This window comes from Culex quinquefasciatus, chromosome 1 (genome assembly GCF_015732765.1).
Source record: "Culex quinquefasciatus strain JHB chromosome 1, VPISU_Cqui_1.0_pri_paternal, whole genome shotgun sequence".
NCBI lineage: Eukaryota > Metazoa > Arthropoda > Insecta > Diptera > Culicidae > Culex > Culex quinquefasciatus.
In genome coordinates, this window is record NC_051861.1 from 126,089,907 (window position 1) to 126,113,552 (window position 23,646).

Here is a 23,646-nt window from a genome sequence, read left to right on the forward strand (position 1 = left end):
AGAAACCAGAAAGAGAGAGAGAGTCACTTGAAGCTTGAACAAGTGTGTCAGTGCTGCCAGCTAAAACATCTCAAAATCGTGCCAAACTAAAACTCTTCAAAAATTATCCACTTTAAAAATCTAAAAATCTGGCAACCCTGTTTCCACACGACTAAACTAACTGCAAGCAAGTTGACACATCACGGTATGTGGAAGTTGTAACTGCACTCTCTGTTTTTTTTATATCTCATTTTACAACCCGGTAACTACCTACCACTACAAACCTGTACCGGAATTGCAGCCAGCCACACGAGTGTGGCGTGTTGGGGCGCGCAGCTTTTTGTTTTTTATCAGCTGGGGAAACTATTCACACACATATCATCATCACCGAGCCCGAGTATCGTGACATGCTCCGACGGGTAGTTGACAGTTTTTTTTGCGACTCATTTGGCAGTGTTGCCAACAATTACAAAATTGAACAAATTTAAGAGATTTCAAATTTCGTGAATTGTATCGTTGATAAGTTACAAAATAGATCGATATCTTTGAGCAGTGCTTCCGGAATTCCTGAAAAATTCCATCACTTAAAAACGAATACTAGAACCCTTGAAAAAAATGGGATCACTTGCTACAAATGTCTTAGCTTAAATTTAGGGCAGTTTGAAAGAAATTAGAACGAGAATTCGGATTCAGCTTGAAAAAAAAAACTAGTCTCAGAGAAAAAGTCCTGTCAGACTATGGCTGTATGTTAGGGTGACAAAAAAAATCCCAACTGGGTAAAGGGTCGCTTTTTATCGTTAATGTTTTTATGGGAAAATCTGCAAAAATGTATAAGGCTGGTACAAATATTTTTAAAAGTTTTTGTCACCCCCTTCAAAATTGGCCCGAAAAATCAGGGGGCAAAAAATATATTTTTACAATAAACTTCAAAATTTCAATGAAAATTCAAGTGCAACCAGCTGAAATTAAACTAAAATACATTCTTCTGCGTTTTAAAAAATCTTAAGATTTTTTGAAAATTTTCGATGCAAAATCTTTTTTTTCGATACAATTTTTGTTTTTGTCAGATCTTAGATTTTTTGAAAACTAATGATTGCAAAACAACTGAACTAGTGTAAAATGCATTTTAAAACACTTTTTCATTTAAATGTGAAGACTATGGCTTGTTATTTAAATTTTTATATTTTTGCCCCCTTGACCTCGGCCAGGGCCGAGGACAAAAACTTTTTTAAATATTTGCATCGGCCTAAGGAAAAGCAAAAATTTTAAAGTTCCAAAAAAAAGGTGGCGTTAAATGTGTCGGATCATCGTCATGTAAAATTACAAGACAAACAACTTTGTCAAAGACTGCAAATTGATCCGAGTTAACCCTGATGAGTTATTAGCGATTCAAAGAAGACGTTTTTGTATGTTTCTTCCTCTCTGAGTCGCTGGCAGCTAGCGGGTCGTGTTCGCTCGCGAATGGCAAAGATTCATTCGGCGATGAGTAAGTGATTTCTGATGTTTGAGCCGAAAATCAGGACCCTTGATTATGACTTTTCGGAAACAATACAGAAAAAAATGACATTTTGTTTTTGTTAAGTTTGTATCAAATAAACCCCCTTCCATATTCTTTTTTTTTACAAAAAAAATGAGCTTAATGGTATGACGGAAGTTTTGCCTAAATTATGTATTTGAAAAAAGATCCCACAGTTAAAGACAAAGCGGATAGTCTCTCCGAATTGAAACAAGAGGAAAATACTATTTTGCAAGAGTATAGACCTCTCACGCTTACAACAAATCGTGTTCATTCGTTCACTGAAACAGTTCACTCGAATGAGTGTCTTATTTGGACAACAGTCATCGAACCATGATGGCCGATACGGTAAAGGCGCGGCTCGATATGCCGTTATTTTTTGTTTGGTGAACTTTTTGGAAAATGAACCCCGTGAGGATAATACCCTCGGATATTTCGAAATTCATCCTCTCCGTCCGTTCACAGTACCTTTTTACTACAGAACCGTGCTCATTATCCTCCCGTATGGCGATGCTCAGTACCGGGTGTAGGAAAGAATTCAAAATTTCTCCGAATAAAATCGAACAATCATTTTTGGATGTAAAAGTGAATTTGGAATAAAAAAAAAGTTCTTCTTAGAATTTTTGATGAAAATAAACCGTTTTCAAAATGGTAAAATGATTGAAACTTTCAGAAAATCTGTTTTTTTTATTTTTTAAAATAGTTTCTTTACAATTTTTTTGTTTGGTCATTGTAGATCAGAGATATATGCCAAAAATTGAAATTAGGAAAAATGAACTAACATTTCAAAAGGCTTTAAATCGCAAGATTTGGCCCTTTTGAAATTTAAATGTGTGTTTTAAAAAAGGAAGTAAATCTCAAAAAAGTGCATTCGGTTTAAAAAAATTAAGTATTACAAGTTTGATAAAAAAAAGTTGCATCTTAAACCGGTTAGTTCTTTTCGAGGAAAGATTGAGAAATACTCTTTGATTTTAAATAAGACAAAAGAATTATGAATGTTTTAGCTTATGGTAAGAACTAATTCAACGGTAAAAAAACAGAACATAACGTCAATATTGAGCTTTACAAAATCAATCGATCCCATGAAATTTTAATTTTTATATTTTATGATAAGGCTGATTTTTTTTTTTTTTTTTTAATAAAAAAAGGAACTTTTGAGCAACGTATGAACAAAACAAACCAGCTAAAAATTATTATTTTTGATTTTTTAAATCGTACAGATAACGCTTAGATATTAGCATTTGCAAAGAATTGAAACTGGAAAAAATGTGTTTTCCAATTAGCCTTATCTTTTTCCTGATAATATCTAGGCAATTTTGGTCCGATGTTAAAAAATGAAAAGCTTGTAAAATTTTCATTTTTTTCAAATAAAAATATTTTTAAAATTTTAAATTCAGGCATAACATTTTAAAATGGCCAAAACTTGTGTTGCATATTTCGAAATTTTTCAAAATATTTTTCATCAGAAGATTTTTAAATTTAACAATGCTTTGCCCACGAAAACAGCATGGTTCGAAAAAAAAAGTTCTCCGATCGGGCTCAAAATTTTTCTTGGAGTTCCTTGGCCGAAATAATTAGACCCGTATTTTTTCGTTTGGCCATTAGGGTGACCTACGCCGTGTTAGGGTGGTCCTAAAATTGGCAATTTTCGTCGATTTTCTCAAAAACCACTTTTTTCAAAAAATCGTATCTCTGCGCCATTTCATCCGATTTTAGCTGTTTTAGACGCAAAAGAAAGGTGATTAGTATGGCTATTTAAGAAAAATAGTAAGAAGTTTCAAAAATAGCATAGCATAGCATAGCATAGCATTGGTGTCTACTAATAGTAAGAAGTTTCAAAAATCTAGCTTAACATATGAAAAGGTCGTATGAAAACTTAAAATGCTGTTTTGAAGATCTCGGGACCAAAAAGGATATGTCTGAAAATATTTTTATCGGATTCCTCGGAAAATTTCACATAACATATCAAAAAATGGTGAAGTTATGTTTTCGATACTCTGAGATACGATTTTTTGAAAATAAAAACTGAGTTTTTCGACGCGCCACGCGCAAAAATGGGAAAATGACGAAAACGGGAAAAAATCGACTTTTTTCACTAAAACTGCGATAAAATTGAGCCCGATCGGAGAACTTTTTTTTCGAATCATGCTATTTTCGCGGGGAATTGCTACACAATTACAATTGAAAAAAATAATGTAAATTTGGAAGCTGTAATTATGGAAGGTTGAATATTACCTCTTTTGTGATGTAATTTTACCTCAATTTAGACTGAAAAAGTGACATTACACCAGAAAAGTGGTAAAATTACACATTTCCAGAGGTAAAATTACACCTTTTTTCTGACATAAAAGATGTACCCCTTCCCAGATGTAATATTACCATGATTTTTTTTTTCTGTGTAGTATAACATTGAAAAAGAGGATTAAAAGTATCCTCGATAAAGTAAACAGAAAAAATCTAAGAAATTGGAAAACAATAAGAAGATTTGTTATCTCATCAACTATTTGTCCAATCTTTAAAGTCCAAACATGATAATTTTAGAGAATATTTATTTTTATTACAGATTGAAAAGCCTTCATTTTTTTTAGGAAATAAAACACAATTTACACAGTAAGAATAGTGTAACTTTTAAAGGTGTAATTTTGATAGTTGGAATATTACCTCTTTAATGTTGTAATTTTACCTAGATTTAGACTGAAAAAGTGGCATTACATCAGAAAAGTTATAAAACTACACATTTTCAGAGGTAAAATTACACATTTTTCTAACTTCAAAGATGTACCTCTTCCCAGATGTAATATTACCATGACTTTTTACTGTGTTATTTAATTGGGTTTTTGTTAAGAATGTCTCTATTAAAAATAAACAAGAAAACGCTACAATTCTTTTCAACCAAAACAATCCACTCAAGTTACCTAAAACGTGCCAATTTCACCACAACTCCTGGTCCTGTCGCCGATAGGAGAGCAGCTCAAAATGGAAAACAATGAAAAAGCTTCCCCTTACTTTTTCCTCCCCCCTTATTTTCTTGTAGTTACCACCACAACCACCACCAACCAGGAAGTTGTTGATAAGAACACGGCGCTACAATACAATACCCATTCACAAAATACAACAGCTTATGTTGAACGCAACCAAAACAGATTGTATTGATTTTTGTGAGAGGGAAATCATTTTAAAATATTTATTTTTCCCTCTATTTTAGGTGTTTGAAGATATTTAGTAGAAAATCATCACTTTTGATGTTTAAAATATCAAGGTGACAGAGAACAAAGTCCGTTTTAAAGTGTTTCCTTCGTGTTTACCCCTATTAAAATCTACACCCTCTCACCAAAAAAGGGGTTTGCAATTTTAGCCCCCTCACGACAACTGCCGTCCCTAATGATCCGCAACGAAAACGGTTTAATGAGATTAGCGTGTGATGAATGATTGTCGGGGACTCGATGCAGCAGCAGCCTTTTTGTATCAAAATGTTTAATCTTCTCCTCTGTGTTTTCAGTTTTAAGCCCGAGGCAAATGGTTTTGCATCCTTCAACCCCCCCAAAATCTCCTCAACGTTCAAGAATGAGTCTCATATATAGTAATTAAAGTTCCCCTCGCTCAGAAAAACGGCCCGACAGTTCTTCCCCACCACCCCCAAAGTGCCAACATTATTTGCATGCCTCGAGGAGAATGAAACTTCCTGTTTGTCTTTGGCCGCCGCCGCCGTGCTTCATCAACTAACCCAAGGTAGGCTTGCACGAATGTTACAATATAATCAGTTGAGGCCTTTATTTTGGAGAGGAGCCCGCCTCAAGGGCTGACTCAGAGAACTCATGAACAACTTTGAAGGTAAAGGTACTTGGCGAAGAATGAACCACCCTGTAGAGTCGTCTGTACTGGTGCTGATAAGATAAAAAAAATACACCCCGTTACTAGAAGGTTGACGCTGCCCGTGAGTTCGCGTTCATACACGTGAGAGAGAAAGAGATAGATAATGTTTGTTGGTGTGTTTATTTATTTCCCGGGGTTGGATGATACCATCGGTAAATATCACATGTCCTCCCACCTCCTACCTCCCTCAACGGTCTTCATAATCCGGCTGTCTTTTTTTGCTGTCAGTTTAAATCCAGCCTAGAGCTTTCCAGCCGAAATGCGACGTAATGCATAGAAAAATGTGCGGTCGATAAAGAAGGTTTATGGTGAACGCAGCCCAGTTGGCACTGTGGGAAAATTTGTATTTTATTTATTCATATTATATCCAACACACATGTTTATAAGTTTAACAATGAATTTTCTTTGTGTATGTACTTAAAAACTAAAAAAATTAGGCTTGATTTTTTAAAATTTTGAAACAAAAAGTATCACAAAATGCTTTAAGCCTGAACATTGAAAAAAAAATAATTTAATTATGGGAAAATGATACATACGCCCATGGGAAAATTATAGGCTAGTTTTGAAATTTTAATTTTTGGGTCATATATGACCCATAAGGCCTGAGTAGTAATTTTGTTATTCTAGAAATATTTTTTATTTTAAAATTTTACGTTTTGTATCGATCTGCGGACCCGTCATTCATTTTTTTAAAGAGATTTAAAAAGCATAAATAACCGTTAAACAATGTGCTCAGATTTTTACAGTCGATTTTACAAGTTATTCCACACAGCAAAAAAAAAAGTGTAGATTTGGAAGGTGTAATTTTAAAAGGTTAAATATTACCTCTTTTATGATGTAATTTTACCTCAATTTAGACTGAAAATGCGACATTACACCAGAAAAAAAAGATGTACCCCTTTCCAGATGTAATTTTACATTAATTTTTTTTTGTTGTGCAATGAAAATTTCAGTTTTAGTAATGTTTTTTGCCCCCTCACTTTTTGGAAAAAACGTGAAATAAAATTTTCATTGGCCTTAGCAGGCATTAACCTTAGGCGCCATCCACAGATAACGTATTACCTTTCGTTTTTTTACCATATGTACACAGTAATTTTTTTTTGTAAAATTTGAAGCTGTAATTACGGAAGGTTGGATATTACCTCTTTTATGATGTAATTTTACCTCAATTCAGACTGAAAAGTGACATTAAACCAGAAAAGTGGTGAAATTACACATTTTCAGAGGTAAAATTACACATTTTTTCTGATATAAAAAATTTACCCCTTCCCAGATGTAATAGTACCATAATTTATTTTTTTTTCTGTGTAACGTTAGGATTGATTTAAAAATATTGAAAATATTTTTTTCTGCAGATGCCGATCCGATTCTCAATTTTACGATAGCTTAATTTTTTTTAAATATTGAAAATCGGATGCATATTTCTAGCAAAACAATGTAATTGGGTCAATTTTGAAGTGTAAACAAATAGCCTATCCTGCTCGCTCCTAAGTTAAACATCAACTGACGGGAGAGGGATAGACTTTTTGTTTACACTTCTACATTGGCCTAATTACATTGTTTTGCTTGATTTGCTGAGTTATCGTCACTTAAAACGCAATTCATTTTTAGTGGCTCTATCAAGAAAATGGTGCACGATATCCAATTTTATGTGAAGTACTTTTTTATTGAAATATTGATTTTACATCTTAAAAATAAAACTAAATAAGTTTTTCGACGATTTTTTTTTCACTTTTTTTCACACTTTTTAATATAAATTTCAAAATTATGTTTTTCCGAATAACTGGCATCACTGCTTATGTTATTCTTCAAAATATGAAATTGATTTTATTTATATTTTTGATTTGGTTCGCACTTTGTGAGGTACTTCCAAAAGAAGCCATTTGGTGTAAAAGGCTCCATACGATTTTGGAAGCAGTCCATACAAAAACGATAGGTAAATATTCAAAAATCTGTAACTTTTGAAGGAATTCTCTGATCGATTGGGTGTCTAGTATTTTAAAATTTTAGATTTTTGTATACCTGGAGTTTTTTTAAAAGGTCCAATAAACCAAATTTCCAGTTTTTGCTTTTTGGGTGTTTTTGGAACCGTCAGGAGTGTTAAAAAAAGCCCAAAAAGCAAAAAACTGAAAATTTGGTTTATTGGATCTTCTTAAAAAAAACTCCAGATATTTTTAAGGGGCAAAAAACCACACCTTTTGAGTCATAGAGAAGTATGGACTAAAAAATCCTCCTTGCCAAACATTAAATATTAAGCCCATTTAAAATGTTAGTCTTGATTCCAAATTTTTCAAAATATTTTTTTAAATTTCACAAACGTTTAATTTTTCAGCATTGATAATTGGACTGAAAAAACATCAATTTTATAATTTCTTTTTCTTGTATTTTTTTCATGTATTTTAAAACAATTTCATGTAAAATTTTCTGAACCTTTCCAAAAAAATATTTTCAGAAATGGACAATTATGGTCATAATGGACATTCTACAAACAACACAAAGAAACCCGTTTTTTGATTGATACACTCTAAATAAAGATTTGAATGTTTTTTTTTTTCTAAAATAAAGATGGCTGCCAAATGGCCGGTTGGGAATGATGCCTTTCAGAGCCTTAAAAACTGAAGTATTTTTTTTACTAAAATGTCTATTTTTTCCTAAAAAAAACCATTTTCCAAAAAAACATAAGTCATACTTGCCATACTTCTCTATGGCTCGAATGTTGCGGCTATTTAAAATTAATATTTGGTGTGGAAAGTCGAATATAAAAACGGGTAATTTTTGCTAGAGTGTAGTTACTTTTTCTGAGAAATCCTAACTTTGCCGAAGACACCAAATTGATCAGAAAATCCATTTTAATAGCCTTTATATATGGACATCTGTCAAAATTGTATGGAGACTTGTATGGACGAACTAATGATGCAAAATAATATCAGATTAGATATTATCTCCTTGAGTCATAGAAAAGGTTTCATCAAAATAAAAAAAATACAAAAATTAAATTTTTGCAATTCCGTCGTGAAACTACTTACTTTTTCTGTCATTCTTGAACGACGAAATAGCCTTCTTTTCTGTACCAAAAATAAAAGAATCGAAAAGCAACACTTTTTAGCACTTGTTTCGAAAAGTAACACTTTTAAATATTTTTTGGATTTAGACGATTTATTGATAAAATACAAGAAAATTTTACTTGAAATTCACTCAATGGGTGTTTTTCGGAATTGCAAAAAATGTTGTATGGAACTCGTTGCAAAACTTGATTTTAGATTTTTTTTTTCTTTTTGGGTAGAATTGCCAATTTTTGGTTTTTATGTTTTTGGAATTTTTTGGTATAACTGTTGTTTTTAGTATTTTTGATATTTTCGGTATTTTCAGTATTTTTTATATTTTTGGTATTTTTGATATTTTTTGTATTTTTGGAATTTTTGGTATTTTTGATTTTTTGGTATTTTTGACATTTTTGGTATTTTTTGTATTATCACTTGTTACCACTGACACAAGAAACGAGCAAAAATGCGAAATCAAACAATCGAGTACAAAATAACTGATTCATTGAGATTAATAAACATTTTTGGACCTTTTTGTAAATATTGTTCGTTTGGATATTATCCAAACTGACTTAAAGTCAGATTCATAAAATATTTACATTTGGATAAAAAAAAAACCCATGAATCAAATAAAAACAAGTAGGCACTCAATACAACCTGCAACTCATATCGCGATTTTCTACTTCTCAAGATATCCCAGCAAATATCGAAGACAGACATTTAATTTGTAAAGTGTGCTGCTCCACAAGTGCTTCATTCTACTTAGCGAAAAAAAACTGAGAGGAACATGACACCACCCCGACGACGACGGCCGTGATTCAACCCGAAAACTTCAACCAACCAAAGTCCAACACTCCAGCATTAACTTGGTGCGCGCAAACAAACCGTATAAACACAAACAGAAACTATTCGAATGTCTGCTCTCGTCGATGGATGAAAACTCCAAGAACAGACGGGCGCTTTATTCTCTCCACAATATGGTATTATGTTCGCTCTTAGTGTGTTGGGAGGTGGGTGGAGGGGGCGAGGGTGGGATCCTCCCCAAGGGAGAAGCCAATAGGTCTATTCCCGTACTGCAGAATTCTGCAATTCTGCACAAAAACGGCAGCAGAGCGTTCCCGTACTTTTCTGCAACAAAAGTAACTTTTCTCTCAGGCAGAACTTCTGCAATGAGAGAGGTAGAAGTTGCAGCAAAACCGTTCCCGTACTTTTCTGCAAGCTCTCTCTTCTCTTTCTTGTTGAAAAGTTACTGCAATTTGGTGCGATGGATGTCGAGTACACGCTTACATAAAATTTGTAAGTCAAGCATTTCTGGAGTTTTTTTGAAAAGGTCCAATAAACCAAATTTCCAGTTTTTGCTTTTTGGGTGTTTTTGAAACCGCCTTGAGTCAGGGATATTAAAAAACACCCAAAAAGCAAAAACTGAAAATTTGGTTTATTGGTCCCTTTAAAAAACAACTCCAGATTTTATTATTAGTTGTAATAATAAATGATTTTGGGGTAGTTTTTTATGTCTGGTTTTATTGAGAACGATTTTTATGTTAACGATTTCAGGCTTAGTTCATTCATTTAAATGATAAAGCGATTTTTTTAGCGTTATTATTTTTACCTGACAAAACTTAAGCCATAGTGTTACAGCACGGCTAGTACCCCAACAATAAATGTACTTTAAAAACAAATAGTTTTTAAAAACTTTTAAAAGACATATTTCTTTTGAATTTAATAATTTCAAATAAATATTTATTTAGGAATTATTTTTGATCATAAATTGATTTTGAAGATATTCAATATGTGTGTTAAAACAATAGGTAAATTTAATTGGCAAATCATAAATTGTACCTTTAACGGCGCTACCAATTTGTATATGAACCAAAAAAAAATGATGTTATTTTGTCGAAATTAAAATTCTGAAACTCTAAAATTCTTAAATTTTTAAATTTTTTAATTCTTAAATTCCTAAATTCTTAAATTATTAAATTCTTAATTTCTTCGCCATCTTGAATCATAAAAAATACACATTTTTTGGAGTCATATTTTATGTTAGAAACACAAATTTAGACGATTTATAGATTGGAAATTATGACTGTTTCAATTTTATTTATATTATTGTTTTAAATTTTTTTATTGACAGAAATTGTTAAATTTTTTTTTTCAAATTTATCTATAGCTTTTGAATTTTTGGTGTTCTGCACTCATAAATATTCAATTTTTTGTTTTTTACTTCGATTTTTTTCGACCTTTATTATATTTATTTAGAATTTTCAAAATTAAGACTTTTGAAATTTTAATCATTTTGAAATATTTAGTTTTAGTCCGGGTACTTAGCCTGATGGTTAAGCGATCTGCCTTCCAAGCAGACGATCAGGGATCGAATCCCGCCCAGTCACCTCGTCACCGATTTTTCGGTGGCAACTAGACCCCCTTGCTCCCTCTGGGAGCACCAGAACCCCGGTAATTAATTACCAAAACACACACGCACGCCGCTCCCCCCGCTAGAACCAGATAGTGGTGGTTGAGTGCAAACAGGACGGGAAAATGACCAACCAACCACACCACAACGCGTGAAGGAAGGAAGGAAGACTCTTCCAAGAAGACCCCCCTGGAGATCATCATCATCCATCATGAACAAGAACAATAGATCTCGAGATCTATAAATAGACGCACGGCTCCGTGATGGCAAGGCCGATTGAGCCAGTTAGGGTATAGGTTAAGATAGAGGACAAAGAACAAAAAAAATTGTTTTTAATTAGGCTGGTTCAAATATTTTTAAATGTTTTTGTCACCCCCAACCAACCTGGCAACCAGCTGAAATCAAATTAAAATACATTCTCCTGCGTGTAAAATCATTTTTAGCATGTTTGGGTTTATTAAAAAATCTTAAGATTTTTTGAAAATTTTCGATGCGAAATGTTTTTTTTCGATACAATTTTTGTTTTTGTCAGATCTTAGATTTTTTTAAAACTAATGATTGCAAAACAACTGAACTAGTGTAAAATGCATTTTAAAACACTTTTTTCATTTAAATGTGAAGATTATGGCTTGTTATTTAAATTTTTATATTTTTATTTTTGCCCCCTTGACCTCGGCCAGGGTCGAGGGACAAAAACTTTTTTAAATATTTGCATCGGCCTTATTTGAATTTATAAACTTTGAATTTGTGATTTATTATTTTCTTATTTTTCTGAATTATTTGCATTTTTAAAATTCTCAAATATCTGATTTATGTTTTTAAAAGTTTCTCAATTTGAAAATATTAGTTATATGTTTAATTATGGATTTATGTGTTTTAAAATTGAGTTTGTGATTAATTTTTTTTTAATTTGCCAATTTCGCTGCGTCACCGTTGTTCTCTCATGTGACATCCAGTCATAATTTATTTATGTTATGCTGAATAATCTTTCAAACATTCTGCTATTAAAACATGTATTTTTGGTCCCTTCTGTATTAAACCTTTGTTTGTCCTTTTTTTTTTTAATCATATTTATTAAACGTACCTGCCACTCTCATTTGTAAAATTGTTTACCTAATGTAAAATTTTTGAGTTGTTTCTAATGTATAATTTCTACCAAGCATAATTAATTTCTAGTTACTTAATAAATAATACATCCTTGATTTTTTTCATAAAATGTTGTGCTGTATAAAAAAATTATTTCCCTTTTCTAGAGGCAAACTTGTTACAATTACTTTTTTGGCAACCATTTTTTTATATTTTGAAATAATTTAAAAACTTTAATACCCAATTTGAGTAAATCCACTCAACTGTGTACAATATTGCAGAAAAAGTACTGGAACGCGCTTCCCAGGCAAAAGTTTTGCCGCTTCTCTCCTTGCAGAACTTCTGCAAAAGAGAGAGATGAAGAGAGCGAGCTGAAAAGTACGGGAACGTGCTGCAAAAAAGTTACTTATGCTGGCTGCAGAATTCTGCAGATCCTGCAGAAATTCTGCAATTCTGCAAGTACGGGAATAGACCTAATATGACGATGGAGAAACGCACATTTTGAGACCAGCTAAAACACTGACTTCGGTAGAGTAATATTTTTAATGTTTTAAAATGGAAATTTCAATAAAATAGCGACAGATAATATAAATTAAAACTACATATAAAAAGAAAAAACAACAAAAAAAAAACATAAGACACTTCAAAACATTAAACAAGACAAGTGGAAAATCGTTGCCACTGTCGCAGTGAAGTTTGTGTTTTCCGTTTGCTTGCCTCTGTCCCGTCACAAGAGGCCAACCCAAAACTGAGTTCATAGGCCCACTGAACGACGACGATGGCAATGCTGTTGACATTTTCACGGTGGCTCAACTTCTTCTTCGTCGTCGTCATCTTCATTGTACACACAACCTTAAAAATCGTGTCTTTAGAAGCGGTAATTGTTACCTCATATTCGGTGTACCCTTCATGCTTTGGGGCTTGCAAGAAGAACATGGCGGCGAAGAAGAAGAAGAAGTTAGGGCAAAGTGTACACTTTTAGTCAAGGCGAAACCGTCGTTGTTGTTGGTGGTGGTGGTGGTGTAGTAGGCTATGAGCAGAAAAGTGCAGTAGCTTAATGTTAGTAACTGTGCTCAAGTCTGAAGAGCACAGCTGGAATGGTTGCAAAAATGGTTCAAGGTATGTGTGTGAGGAGAATGGGGCAAAATGAGATCTTGTTCTAATTTAGAAGCAATAATTCAATTTTTGTGACTCAAAAATATTGTTTAAGCTCTAATCATTTTTTAAAATTATAGAAATCAACGAGTTTTTATATTTATTTTTAATTAGATTTGAATTTAGGACATTACAAAATTTGTAGAATTTAAAGAATTTAAGAAATTAAAAAAAAAGAAAGGTTTGAAGAATTTTATAAACTTTTTAAGTTTTAATAATATAGCAATTCTCTACGACATCGGTCTTTTTTCTTCAATTTTAATTTTTGTATTTTTTAATCCGACTGAAACTTTTTTGGTGCCTTCGGTATGCCCAAAGAAGCCATTTTGCATCATTAGTTTGTCCATATAATTTTCCATACAAATTTGGCAGCTGTCCATACAAAAATGATATGTGAAAATTCAAAAATCTGTATCTTTTGAAGGAATTTTTTGATCGATTTGGTGTCTTGGGCAAAGTTGTAGGTATGAATACAGCTACACTGAAAAAAATGATACACGGTAAATTTTTTTTGGTGATTTCTTTATTTAACTTTTTATCACTAAAACTTGATTTGCAAAAAAACACTATTTTTGATTTTTTTTATTTTTTGATATGTTTTAGAGGACATAAAATGCCAACTTTTCAGAAATTTTCAGGTTGTGCAAAAAATCATTGAACGAGTTATGAATTTTTTGATCAATACTGATATTTTCAAAAAATCGAAATATTGGTCGCAAAAATTTTTCAACTTCATTTTTCGATGTAAAATCAAATTTGCAATCGAAAAGTACTTTAGTAAAATTTTGATAAAGTGCACCGTTTTCAAGTTAAATCCATATTTAGGTGACATTTTTGGAAATAGTCGCAGTTTTTATTTTTTTTAAATTAGTGCACATGTTTGCACACTTTTGGAAAAAATGTTTTTGAAAAGCTGAGAAAATTCTCTATATTTTACTTCTTCGGACTTTGTTGATACGATCTTTAGTTGCAGAGATATTGCAATGCAAAGGTTTAAAAACAGGAAATTTGATGTTTTCTAAGTCTCACCCAAACAACCTACCATTTTCTAATGTCGATATCTCAGCAACTAATGGTCCGATTTTCAATGTTAATATATTAAACATTTGTGAAATTTTCCGATCTTTTCGAAAACAATATTTTCAAAAATTTCAAATCAAGACTAACATTTCAAAAGGGCCAAACATTCCATATTACGCCCTTTTAAAATGTTAGTCTTGGTTTAAAAATTTTGAATTTTAAGAATTTTAAAAGTTTTAAGAATTTTAAGAACTTTAAGAATTTTAAGAATTTTAAGAATTTTAAGAATTTTAAGAATTTTAAGAATTTTAAGAATTTTAAGAATTTTAAGAATTTTAAGAATTTTAAGAATTTTAAGAATTTTAAGAATTTTAAGAATTTTAAGAATTTTAAGAATTTTAAGAATTTTAAGAATTTTAAGAATTTTAAGAATTTCAAGAATTTTAAGAATTTTAAGAATTTTAAGAATTTTAAGAATTTTAAGAATTTTAAGAATTTTAAGAATTTTAAGAATTTTAAGAATTTTAAGAATTTTAAGAATTTTAAGAATTTTAAGAATTTTAAGAATTTTAAGAATTTTAAGAGTTTTAAAAATTTTAAGAATTTTAAGAATTTTAAGAATTTCAAGAATTTTAAGAATTTTAAGAATTTTAAGAATTTTAAGAATTTTAAGAATTTTAAGAATTTTAAGAATTTTAAGAATTTTAAGGATTTTATGATTTTAAAAATTTAAAGAATTTTATGAATTTTAATTTTTCTCAAGAATTTTAAGAATTTTAAGAATTTTAAAAATTTTAAGAATTTTAAAAATTTTAAGAATTTTAAGAATTTTAAGAATTTTAAGAATTTTAAGAATTTTAAGAATTTTAAGAATTCTAAGAATTTTAAGAATTTTAAGAATTTTAAGAATTTTAAGAATTTTAAGAATTTTAAGAATTTTAAGAATTTTAAGAATTTTAAGAATTTTAAGAATTTTAAGAATTTTAAGAATTTTAAGAATTTTAAGAATTTTAAGAATTTTAAGAATTTTAAGAATTTTAAGAATTTTAAGAATTTTAAGAATTTTAAGAATTTTAAGAATTTTAAGAATTTTAAGAATTTTAAGAATTTTAAGAATTTTAAGAATTTTAAGAATTTTAAGAATTTTAAGAATTTTAAGAATTTCAAGAATTTTAAGAATTTTAAGAATTTTAAGAATTTTAAGAATTTTAAGAATTTTAAGAATTTCAAGAATTTTAAGAATTTTAAGAATTTTAAGAATTTTAAGAATTTTAAGAATTTTAAGAATTTTAAGGATTTTATGATTTTAAAAATTTAAAGAATTTTATGAATTTTAATTTTTCTCAAGAATTTTAAGAATTTTAAGAATTTTAAAAATTTTAAGAATTTTAAAAATTTTAAGAATTTTAAGAATTTTAAGAATTTTAAGAATTTTAAGAATTTTAAGAATTTTAAGAATTTTAAGAATTTTAAGAATTCTAAGAATTTTAAGAATTTTAAGAATTTTAAGAATTTTAAGAATTTTAAGAATTTTAAGAATTTTAAGAATTTTAAGAATTTAAAGAATTTAAAGAATTTTAAGAATTTTAAGAATTTAAAGAATTTAAAGAATTTAAAGAATTTAAAGAATTTAAAGAATTTAAAGAATTTAAAGAATTTAAAGAATTTAAAGAATTTAAAGAATTTAAAGAATTTAAAGAATTTAAAGAATTTAAAGAATTTAAAGAATTTAAAGAATTTAAAGAATTTAAAGAATTTAAAGAATTTAAAGAATTTTAAGAATTTTAAGAATTTTAAGAATGTTAAGAATGTTAAAAATTTTAAGAATTTTAAGAATTTTATGAATTTTATGAATTTTATGAATTTTATGAATTTCATGAATTTTATAAATTTTATCAATTTTATGAATTTTATGAATTTTATAAATTTTATGAATTTTATAAATTTTAGGAATTTTATGAGTTTTATGAATTTTAAGAATTTTATGAATTTTATAAATTTGAAAAATTTGAAGAATGTTAAGAATTTTAAGAATTTAAAAAAATTCCAGTCAATTTTACCCTTTAACCCCCTTTCCACGTAATTGCCTACTCCAGGAGTTGCACATTTTCGCAGTTTTCGTTGCCTTTTGCATTCAGACTCACACAATATCGCTTCGCGCCCGTAAGAAGTTGTGAAACAACTTTCTATAATACGAACTAAGCCCGGCTGGCAAGCTATTATACTATAGTTACTCGAGGAGGAGACCCAGACACACTGACTGACTGTCTGAATGGCAAAATGGAGATCGTGTGGGCAGCAGCAGCAGCTGAGCATGAGCATGTCGGTCTTGGACTGTTTACTAGGAAGTAAGGCAGTTGCGACGGATTGAGTAATAGTCCAGCACTCTGTTTTTGCTCAGTGTCATGTCGCTTTTTTTCCTCGTACTTGCATGCAAGTTGAAGGGTCGTAGAACCACTAGGAAGCCAATCCTCTTCGATTTTATCAGCCAATCGATCGTAATCCGCTTCCGGTAGTAACTTTAGGATAAATATTTACCGCCAACAAAGTACATAACTAAAGATAGCACCGCAAATCGCTCCACGAGGTGAGACCACCGCCATCGTCGTCATCATCGGCGTTACCGATCCAGAACAAAACAGGCAGAAATCTGTGCTACACGGGAACCGTTACGGGCGTAAGAAGCAACAAAAAAATAGAGGCAGCAAAGGAAGCCATAAAACCATAAAAACCTTTTATAGAGACGGCGATGATCCGAGCTTTACACGCGAAAAGTTGGAAGGGAAGACTTGCGTTTTTATTTTATTTATTTATTTATTTTTTTTTTTGTGGAAGAACAGATTGAACTATAAATTTCTGGCTAATTTTTAAAATATTAGACAAAAAGTAAGAGAATAATCAATTTAAGCGCCAATAATCATTTGATAGGCAAATTGATTTGATTGAGCATTTTTTTATCTATTTCCCAGTGGGTCTACCACGGAAATTCATCGTGTGTCTTCCATCGCAGTTGGCGCATTCAACGCGCAATTCTTGCTGGTAATCGGCAATTTGATTTTAGTCGTTTGTATTTTTGTGTTTTTTTTTTTGCATTATTGCCCATTTTTGTATTACTTGTAATTTTTGTAAATTTTGAAAAAAAAAATTACAACATTGTCAATTTTGGTAATTTTGGTAATTTTGGTAATTTTGGTAATTTTGGTAATTTTGGTCATTTTGGTCATTTTGGTCATTTTGATCATTTGGATCATTTGGATCATTTTGGTCAGTTTGGTCATTTTGGTCATTTTGGTCATTTTGGTCATTTTGATCATTTTGATCACTTTGGTCATTTTGGTCATTTAGGTCATTTTGGTCATTTAAGTCATTTTGGTCATTTTGGTCATTTTGGTCATTTTGGTCATTTTTGTCATTTTGATCATTTTGTCTTTTTTGTCATTTTGGTCATTTTGGTCATTTTTGTCATTTTGATCATTTTGTCTTTTTTGTCATTTTTGTCATTTTTGTCATTTTTGTCATTTTTGTCATTTTTGTCATTTTTGCCATTTTTGTCATTTTTGTCATTTTTGTCATTTTGGTCATTTTGGTCATTTTGGTCATTTTGTAAATTTTGGTCATTTTGTATTTTTTGTAATTTTTGTATTTTTTGTAATTTTTGTAATTTTGTAATTTTTGTAAATTTTGTAAATTTTGACAATTTTGACAATTTTGACAATTTTGACAATTTGGACAATTTTGACAATTTTGACAATTTTGACAATTTTGACAATTTTGACAATTTTGACAATTTTGACAATTTTGACAATTTCGACAATTTCGACAATTTTGACAATTTTGAAAATTTTGACAATTTTGAAAATTTTGACAATTTTGATAAATTTGACAAATTTGACAAATTTGACAAATTTGACAAATTTGACAAATTTGACAAATTTGACAATTTTAACAATTTTGACAATTTTGACAATTTTGACAATTTTGACAATTTTGACAATTTTGACAATTTTGACAATTTTGACAATTTTGACAATTTTGACCATTTTGACCATTTTGAAAATTTTGACAATTTTGACAATTTTGACAATTCTGAAAATTTTGAAAATTTTGAAAATTTTGAAAATTTTGAAAATTTTGAAAATTTTGACAATTTTGACAATTTTGACAATTTTGACAATTTTGACAATTTTGACAATTTTGACAATTTTGACAATTTTGACAATTTTGACAATTTTGACAATTTTGACAATTTTGACAATTTTGACAATTTTGACAATTTTGACAATTTTGACAAATTTGACAATTTTGACAATTTTGACAATTTTGACAATTTTGACAATTTTGACAATTTTGACAATTTTGACAATTTTGATAATTTTGACAATTTTGACAAATTTGACAATTTTGACAACTTTGTCACATGTTCTTTTGTATTTTTTGTAATTTTTGTTATTTTTATATTTTTTTAATTTTAAATATGTTTGTTATGTTTTTAATTCATTATATTTGGTTCGAAAATTACTCAAAAATATGAACGATGTCCGTGAATCGAAAAAAAAACTTTAAAAAGTCACAAAGAATCAATTAAAGATACCTCTCCTGAATACCGGCCTTCGTCCCACAACGAAGGACCTGCTACAACATAAAAGAAGGTCAACAAAAAAGAGAACCGGGAGTCAGGGTACACCTGTAAAACTCTCATTCTCTTTTACCCCCGTATTCCTCAACACGGCAGGTCGGTTCTGGACGTTTCCCAGTTAGTTGCACCCTTCCCGGGGGATTCTCCGCCCGACTATAAATAGCAACAACAACAACCAGCAACACAACTTGAAAAGCAAAGCCGCAATAAATCCATAAGTATGTAACAGTCGGGGTACGGATTTGGTCCGGATCAAGGTCTTGCCATAACGGTAGTCAACCCCCCTGGTGTGATTATCGCGCGCCGTACGGACAGCAAGATTGGAGTTATCTCTAATTGGATACTCGGGTTCTTATCTGATTCCGGAGTCATTTGCGGGTAATTTTGACGAAAGCACACTCACCTCATCCACCGCTCCCCCGTCCTTCTCCTTGTCCTCGTCCTTGCCCAAGACGGCCGCCGTCGTGTTGGCCTCGAACAGCGTCGACGGATCTCCGCCGGCATCGCGGTACTTTTCCACGTCGCCCAGCAGCCGCTCCAGGTACTCCACGTACAGCGTTTCCTGCTCGAGCTCCTTCGTCAGTTCGGTGATCTTTTGCTTGTGGCGGGCCAAACTAGCCCGCACGTCCTGCTCCCACGCGTCCGACAGCGAACTCTGCGGGAACCGCTGGACCCACATCCGCTGGAAATCACTGAACACACTCATCTTGCTTCCTTTTCAGACACAATTTTCCTTCGAAAAACCGAACAAAAAACCTCTTCCCAACTCTTCGATTTTCGACTATCGAAGCATGTTTTCGTAAACAAATCGCACACACACACACTTTCAGCACTTTCACCGACGCGGAACCGTTCCTGTCTGGGCCCCCGCCGTCAAACACAACCAGAACGGAACCGAAAATGCAAATTCCCAAACACCGCTTCTTCCGCTTCTTCGACTCAGCAATGGCTATTCGCTTGCGTGCGTGGTGTCACTTGCGTTTGAACTGGTCACGCCGCCCGCCAACTGCGATGACGTCGTTGTCGTCTTCGAACAGGAAACGTGTTCCAGGTCTCAAACAAACTTTGCTGCGGTTGCTTCGACTGGATTACTAATCGCGACGTTCACTCGGCGCACTATCTGAGCAATGATATCACTGACGACTGCTTCGATTGCGCTGCCTGGATTCCGAAAACAACTTGGTTCTAGTTTAAGTACGCTCGTTCGCGGTTTTTAAACCTGGAGGGAAGTAGGAGCAAAAAAAAAACAATAGTTAAAAAAGAGTAGAGAAATTCTCGGAAGCGAATACCGAAACTCTAGCCGGAAGGCCAATTTGGCCCAACCAGACATATGGAATCGATTTTACTACTCCGCGAGAAGGAGGACGATACACCGACGAATGAGCTAAGAGGAGTGAAAAATGGGAGACAGAGATTCGTTTATGATGGTGTTGGGGGACAAAATAGATTTTTTTTTGCTAAAATATGGTCCAAAACCCTTGTTTAAATTTTAAAAACTTTCACGTTACTTTATTGTCGCGATTTTTTAATTTGATTATTTGTCGAAAAGTTGAGATTTAGCAGCTGAAAGTAATTTTTGAAGGTAAGAAAATTCAAATAAAAATAATACATCTTTTCTAGGTTGGATATTGAAAATTTCTATGAAAATGACCTCTGACTTTTCTCTTGAAAAAATAGTAAAGTCATTTCATCTAAAGTGTGCACGAAAAAAATGCAAATTTGAAAATTACCTTCTCCGATCCTGCTCAAATTTGGCACAGCTATTGATACTGCCAAAATATGATAGAATCTCTTATTTTCTTCCAAATCCCTTCCATTTTTAATACCTTCCCAAAAAAAACGGCGATTTTTGAGCGTGGATAGTTAACTAAAATTAACTTTAATTTATGCAAATTTGAAGATTTTTTGACGTAAAATCCATTGGCGTAAACAAAATTTACGTCCCTGCAAATTCATCGATAGATGGAGCAGTATTGACAACCAGAGAGTCGACTATAGTCAAATTTGAGTGGTTTTTGTCTGTTACATTGAAAAATGCATTTTCTCAAACATTTATTATCGCCATTTTAGCCGCCATCTTGAATTTGAAAATTCAAAATTTACACCCAAACATAAAGACCGAGGGGATAGTCCTTCCGAAAAGAAACGTGAGGAAAGTACTATTTTGCGTGAGTAAAGACCTCTCGCGTGTTCATTCGTTCATTGAAACAGTTCATCCTATTGAGTGGCTTATATGGACAAATGATCGCCACTTAGTCACCGAACCATGGTGGCCCATACGGCAAAGGCACGGTTCAATAAGCCGAAGGTCTTGGGTTCGAGTCTCGGTACCGGTACTTTTTTTTATGGAGGATTTTTTTTGGAAAATGAACCCATGAGTAAAGTACTCTCGTTAATTTCGGGATTTATCCTCTCCGTCCGCACACAGTACCATTTTACTACCGAACCGTGCTTTTTATCCTCTCGTATGCCGATGCCCAGTTCTGGGTGTAGATTTTTAAAAGGGTGAGTTTTTTTAAAAGGTCCTATAAGCTATTGTGTTTCATATGTTTATAGGACCTATCTAATCTAATCTAATCTAACACAAACGCAGCCAGTCCGATGAAAGCATGCTGGAAAGTCTTGTGATTAGATTACGCCCCAAGCACTTTTCTTGTCATTATTAATAATTGCAGTACATCCGAGAACACCCGAAAATGTATTGCAAAAATTAAAGCGGCCAGCCCTACTACGTTGTGTTTACCGCAGAGAGGATTCTGAGAACGGATCACATTTCACAGAATCTACAGGGGAAGAAGGATGTGTGGACATACCGTACCAAACGCTCCTGTTTACAGTTTCATATGTGTTTTGTATGATGTGTTAAGTGTAAAATATAGTGTGGTTATAATCAAATAAATATAATAATGCAATATAATGATCATTTAATAAAATCTCTTCACCTATATATAATAACCAAGCACCCAAGCACACAAACAGCGGCACAAAAGAAATGAAAATTAGCATGCAAAAACAAGACAGCGCGTCCCCGTGGTCAGCGCACTAATGATGTCATTGTTTAATTATAATAACCACTCACCCAAGCACACAAACAGCGACACAAAAGAAATGAAAATGAGCATGCAAAAACAAGACAACGCGTCCCCGTGGTCAGCGCACTAATCAATTTCATATGTTTATAGGACCTATTCAAAAAAACTAACATAATCCACCGATGTGGTTGATGCCTTCCTCACTTCTTATTAACAATGGCTGATATGATGGGTTAGGGACACAAATTTCTCCATTTCTTAGATTCGGAAACAAAAAGTACAAGAATATTACTTAAGTGGTAATTTCCTTAGCCAGGGTTGCCAGATCTTCAAACTTTTAGACACATTGGAGAGGGTTTTCGATTATTTTAGCAGCGATGGGTTGGATGATAAATCCGGACATGGTGTACATACATTTAAGTGAGATCATAAAAGTACATAAATGACACTTAAGTGGTCATAACTTGAGACAGGGTTGCCAGCAGGCTTGCCACACGTACAGATATTTTTGGCACAGACCAAACACTCAATCAAGTAGGGAGCGGCCGTGGCTGACTGGTTACGGTGTTCGCTTTGTAAGCGAATGGTCCTGGGTTCGATTCCCATCTGCTCCCAACGAGAAACTATAGGAAGTATAAATCTAGAAACTCTTAACATGAACGAAAAATCAAAGTCGCTCGAGTCGGGGTTCGATCCCCCGTCCTTTGGATTGGTAAGCAAAAATGCTAACCACTAGGCCATCGCGACTTGGTGAGCTCTGACTGGAATTAGGAATACTGTTACTATCAACTATATACGTGCTGGATCCTTGTCCATTTGACAAGGGTTCGGAAGTTCTAAATAACGTTTGAATCCGATTGGTCCAAACGTTCTTCAGGGCGGGGCTTGTCGATAAAGCTGAAGTACCTCGCGCTCGGCTAGCCAGCGTAGAAATGGGTCACTGAAGCTCAGCAGAGCTAACACCTTTCAAATGCCTATGCGAGTTATTTGCATGTATAGAATGTAGATCTAAAAATACATGGAAACAACTCAATTTGTAAGAAGCGACCGCGTGGTCCCGTTTGGTTGGTTGCACACACACACACAAGACCAAACACTCAATCAAGTATAACTTTAAAGAAAATAATGTTTATCAAAAACTAAACAAGTAAAAAGATGCAAAAAATGTTTATCTTTTTAGGGCAGTTTACAAAAACTACTCAAGTGTATTTTAACTGTAAAAATAATTAGTTTGAGTGTTTGGTCTGTGCCAAAAATAGCTGTACATGTGGCAACGCTGGTTGTCAGATCTTCAATGTTTTGGACTTGTTGGAAAGGTTGTTCAATTACCTAAACAACAATGGGTCGGGTGATGAATCTGGAAATGGTTGACATACATTTAAGTTTGAGATCCGACCTAAAAAAAAGTACATAAATGTCACTTAAGTGGTCATCTTCAATGTTTTGAAATTGTTGGGAGGGTTTTTTGATTACCCAACCAACGATGTATAACATATTGCTATTTGAGTTGTTTTTTTGTCACTTTTCTTGCATCTGGATATATTTGAAAACACATTTTTATACATAACTTTTGAACTACTTATCGAAACTTCAAACAATTCAATAGCACGGTATTGGACCATAAACCAAGTCGAATGAGACCGGTTTTATCAAAATCGGTTAAGCCAGTGCTGAGAAAACTGAGTAACAATTTTGGTCACACACACATACATACACACAGACAGACATTTGTTCAGTTTTCGATTCTGAGTCGATATGTATACATGAATGTGGGTCTCCGAGCTTTTTATAAAAAGATCATTTGAGTGAGGAAGGCAAAACTCTAGGCATAACTTTAGAGCATTTTTGAGGACATATTTGAGAAGTGAAATTATTAATCGAGTATTGACTCGTAGAGG

General features: G+C 32.3%; 1 protein-coding gene across 2 annotated transcripts in view; it reads right to left on the reverse strand.

The window, feature by feature from the left end:
- LOC6035139 (active breakpoint cluster region-related protein) overlaps positions 1 to 23,646 on the reverse strand; it is a 112,792-nt gene that overhangs the window by 81,118 nt on the left and 8,028 nt on the right. For both annotated transcript variants that reach the window (XM_038248159.1, XM_038248158.1), the window contains exon 2: positions 19,120 to 19,935. In XM_038248159.1, the coding sequence (XP_038104087.1) occupies positions 19,120 to 19,422 (303 nt within the window). In that variant the 5' untranslated portion in view covers positions 19,423 to 19,935. The remainder of the gene's footprint in view (positions 1 to 19,119; positions 19,936 to 23,646) is intronic.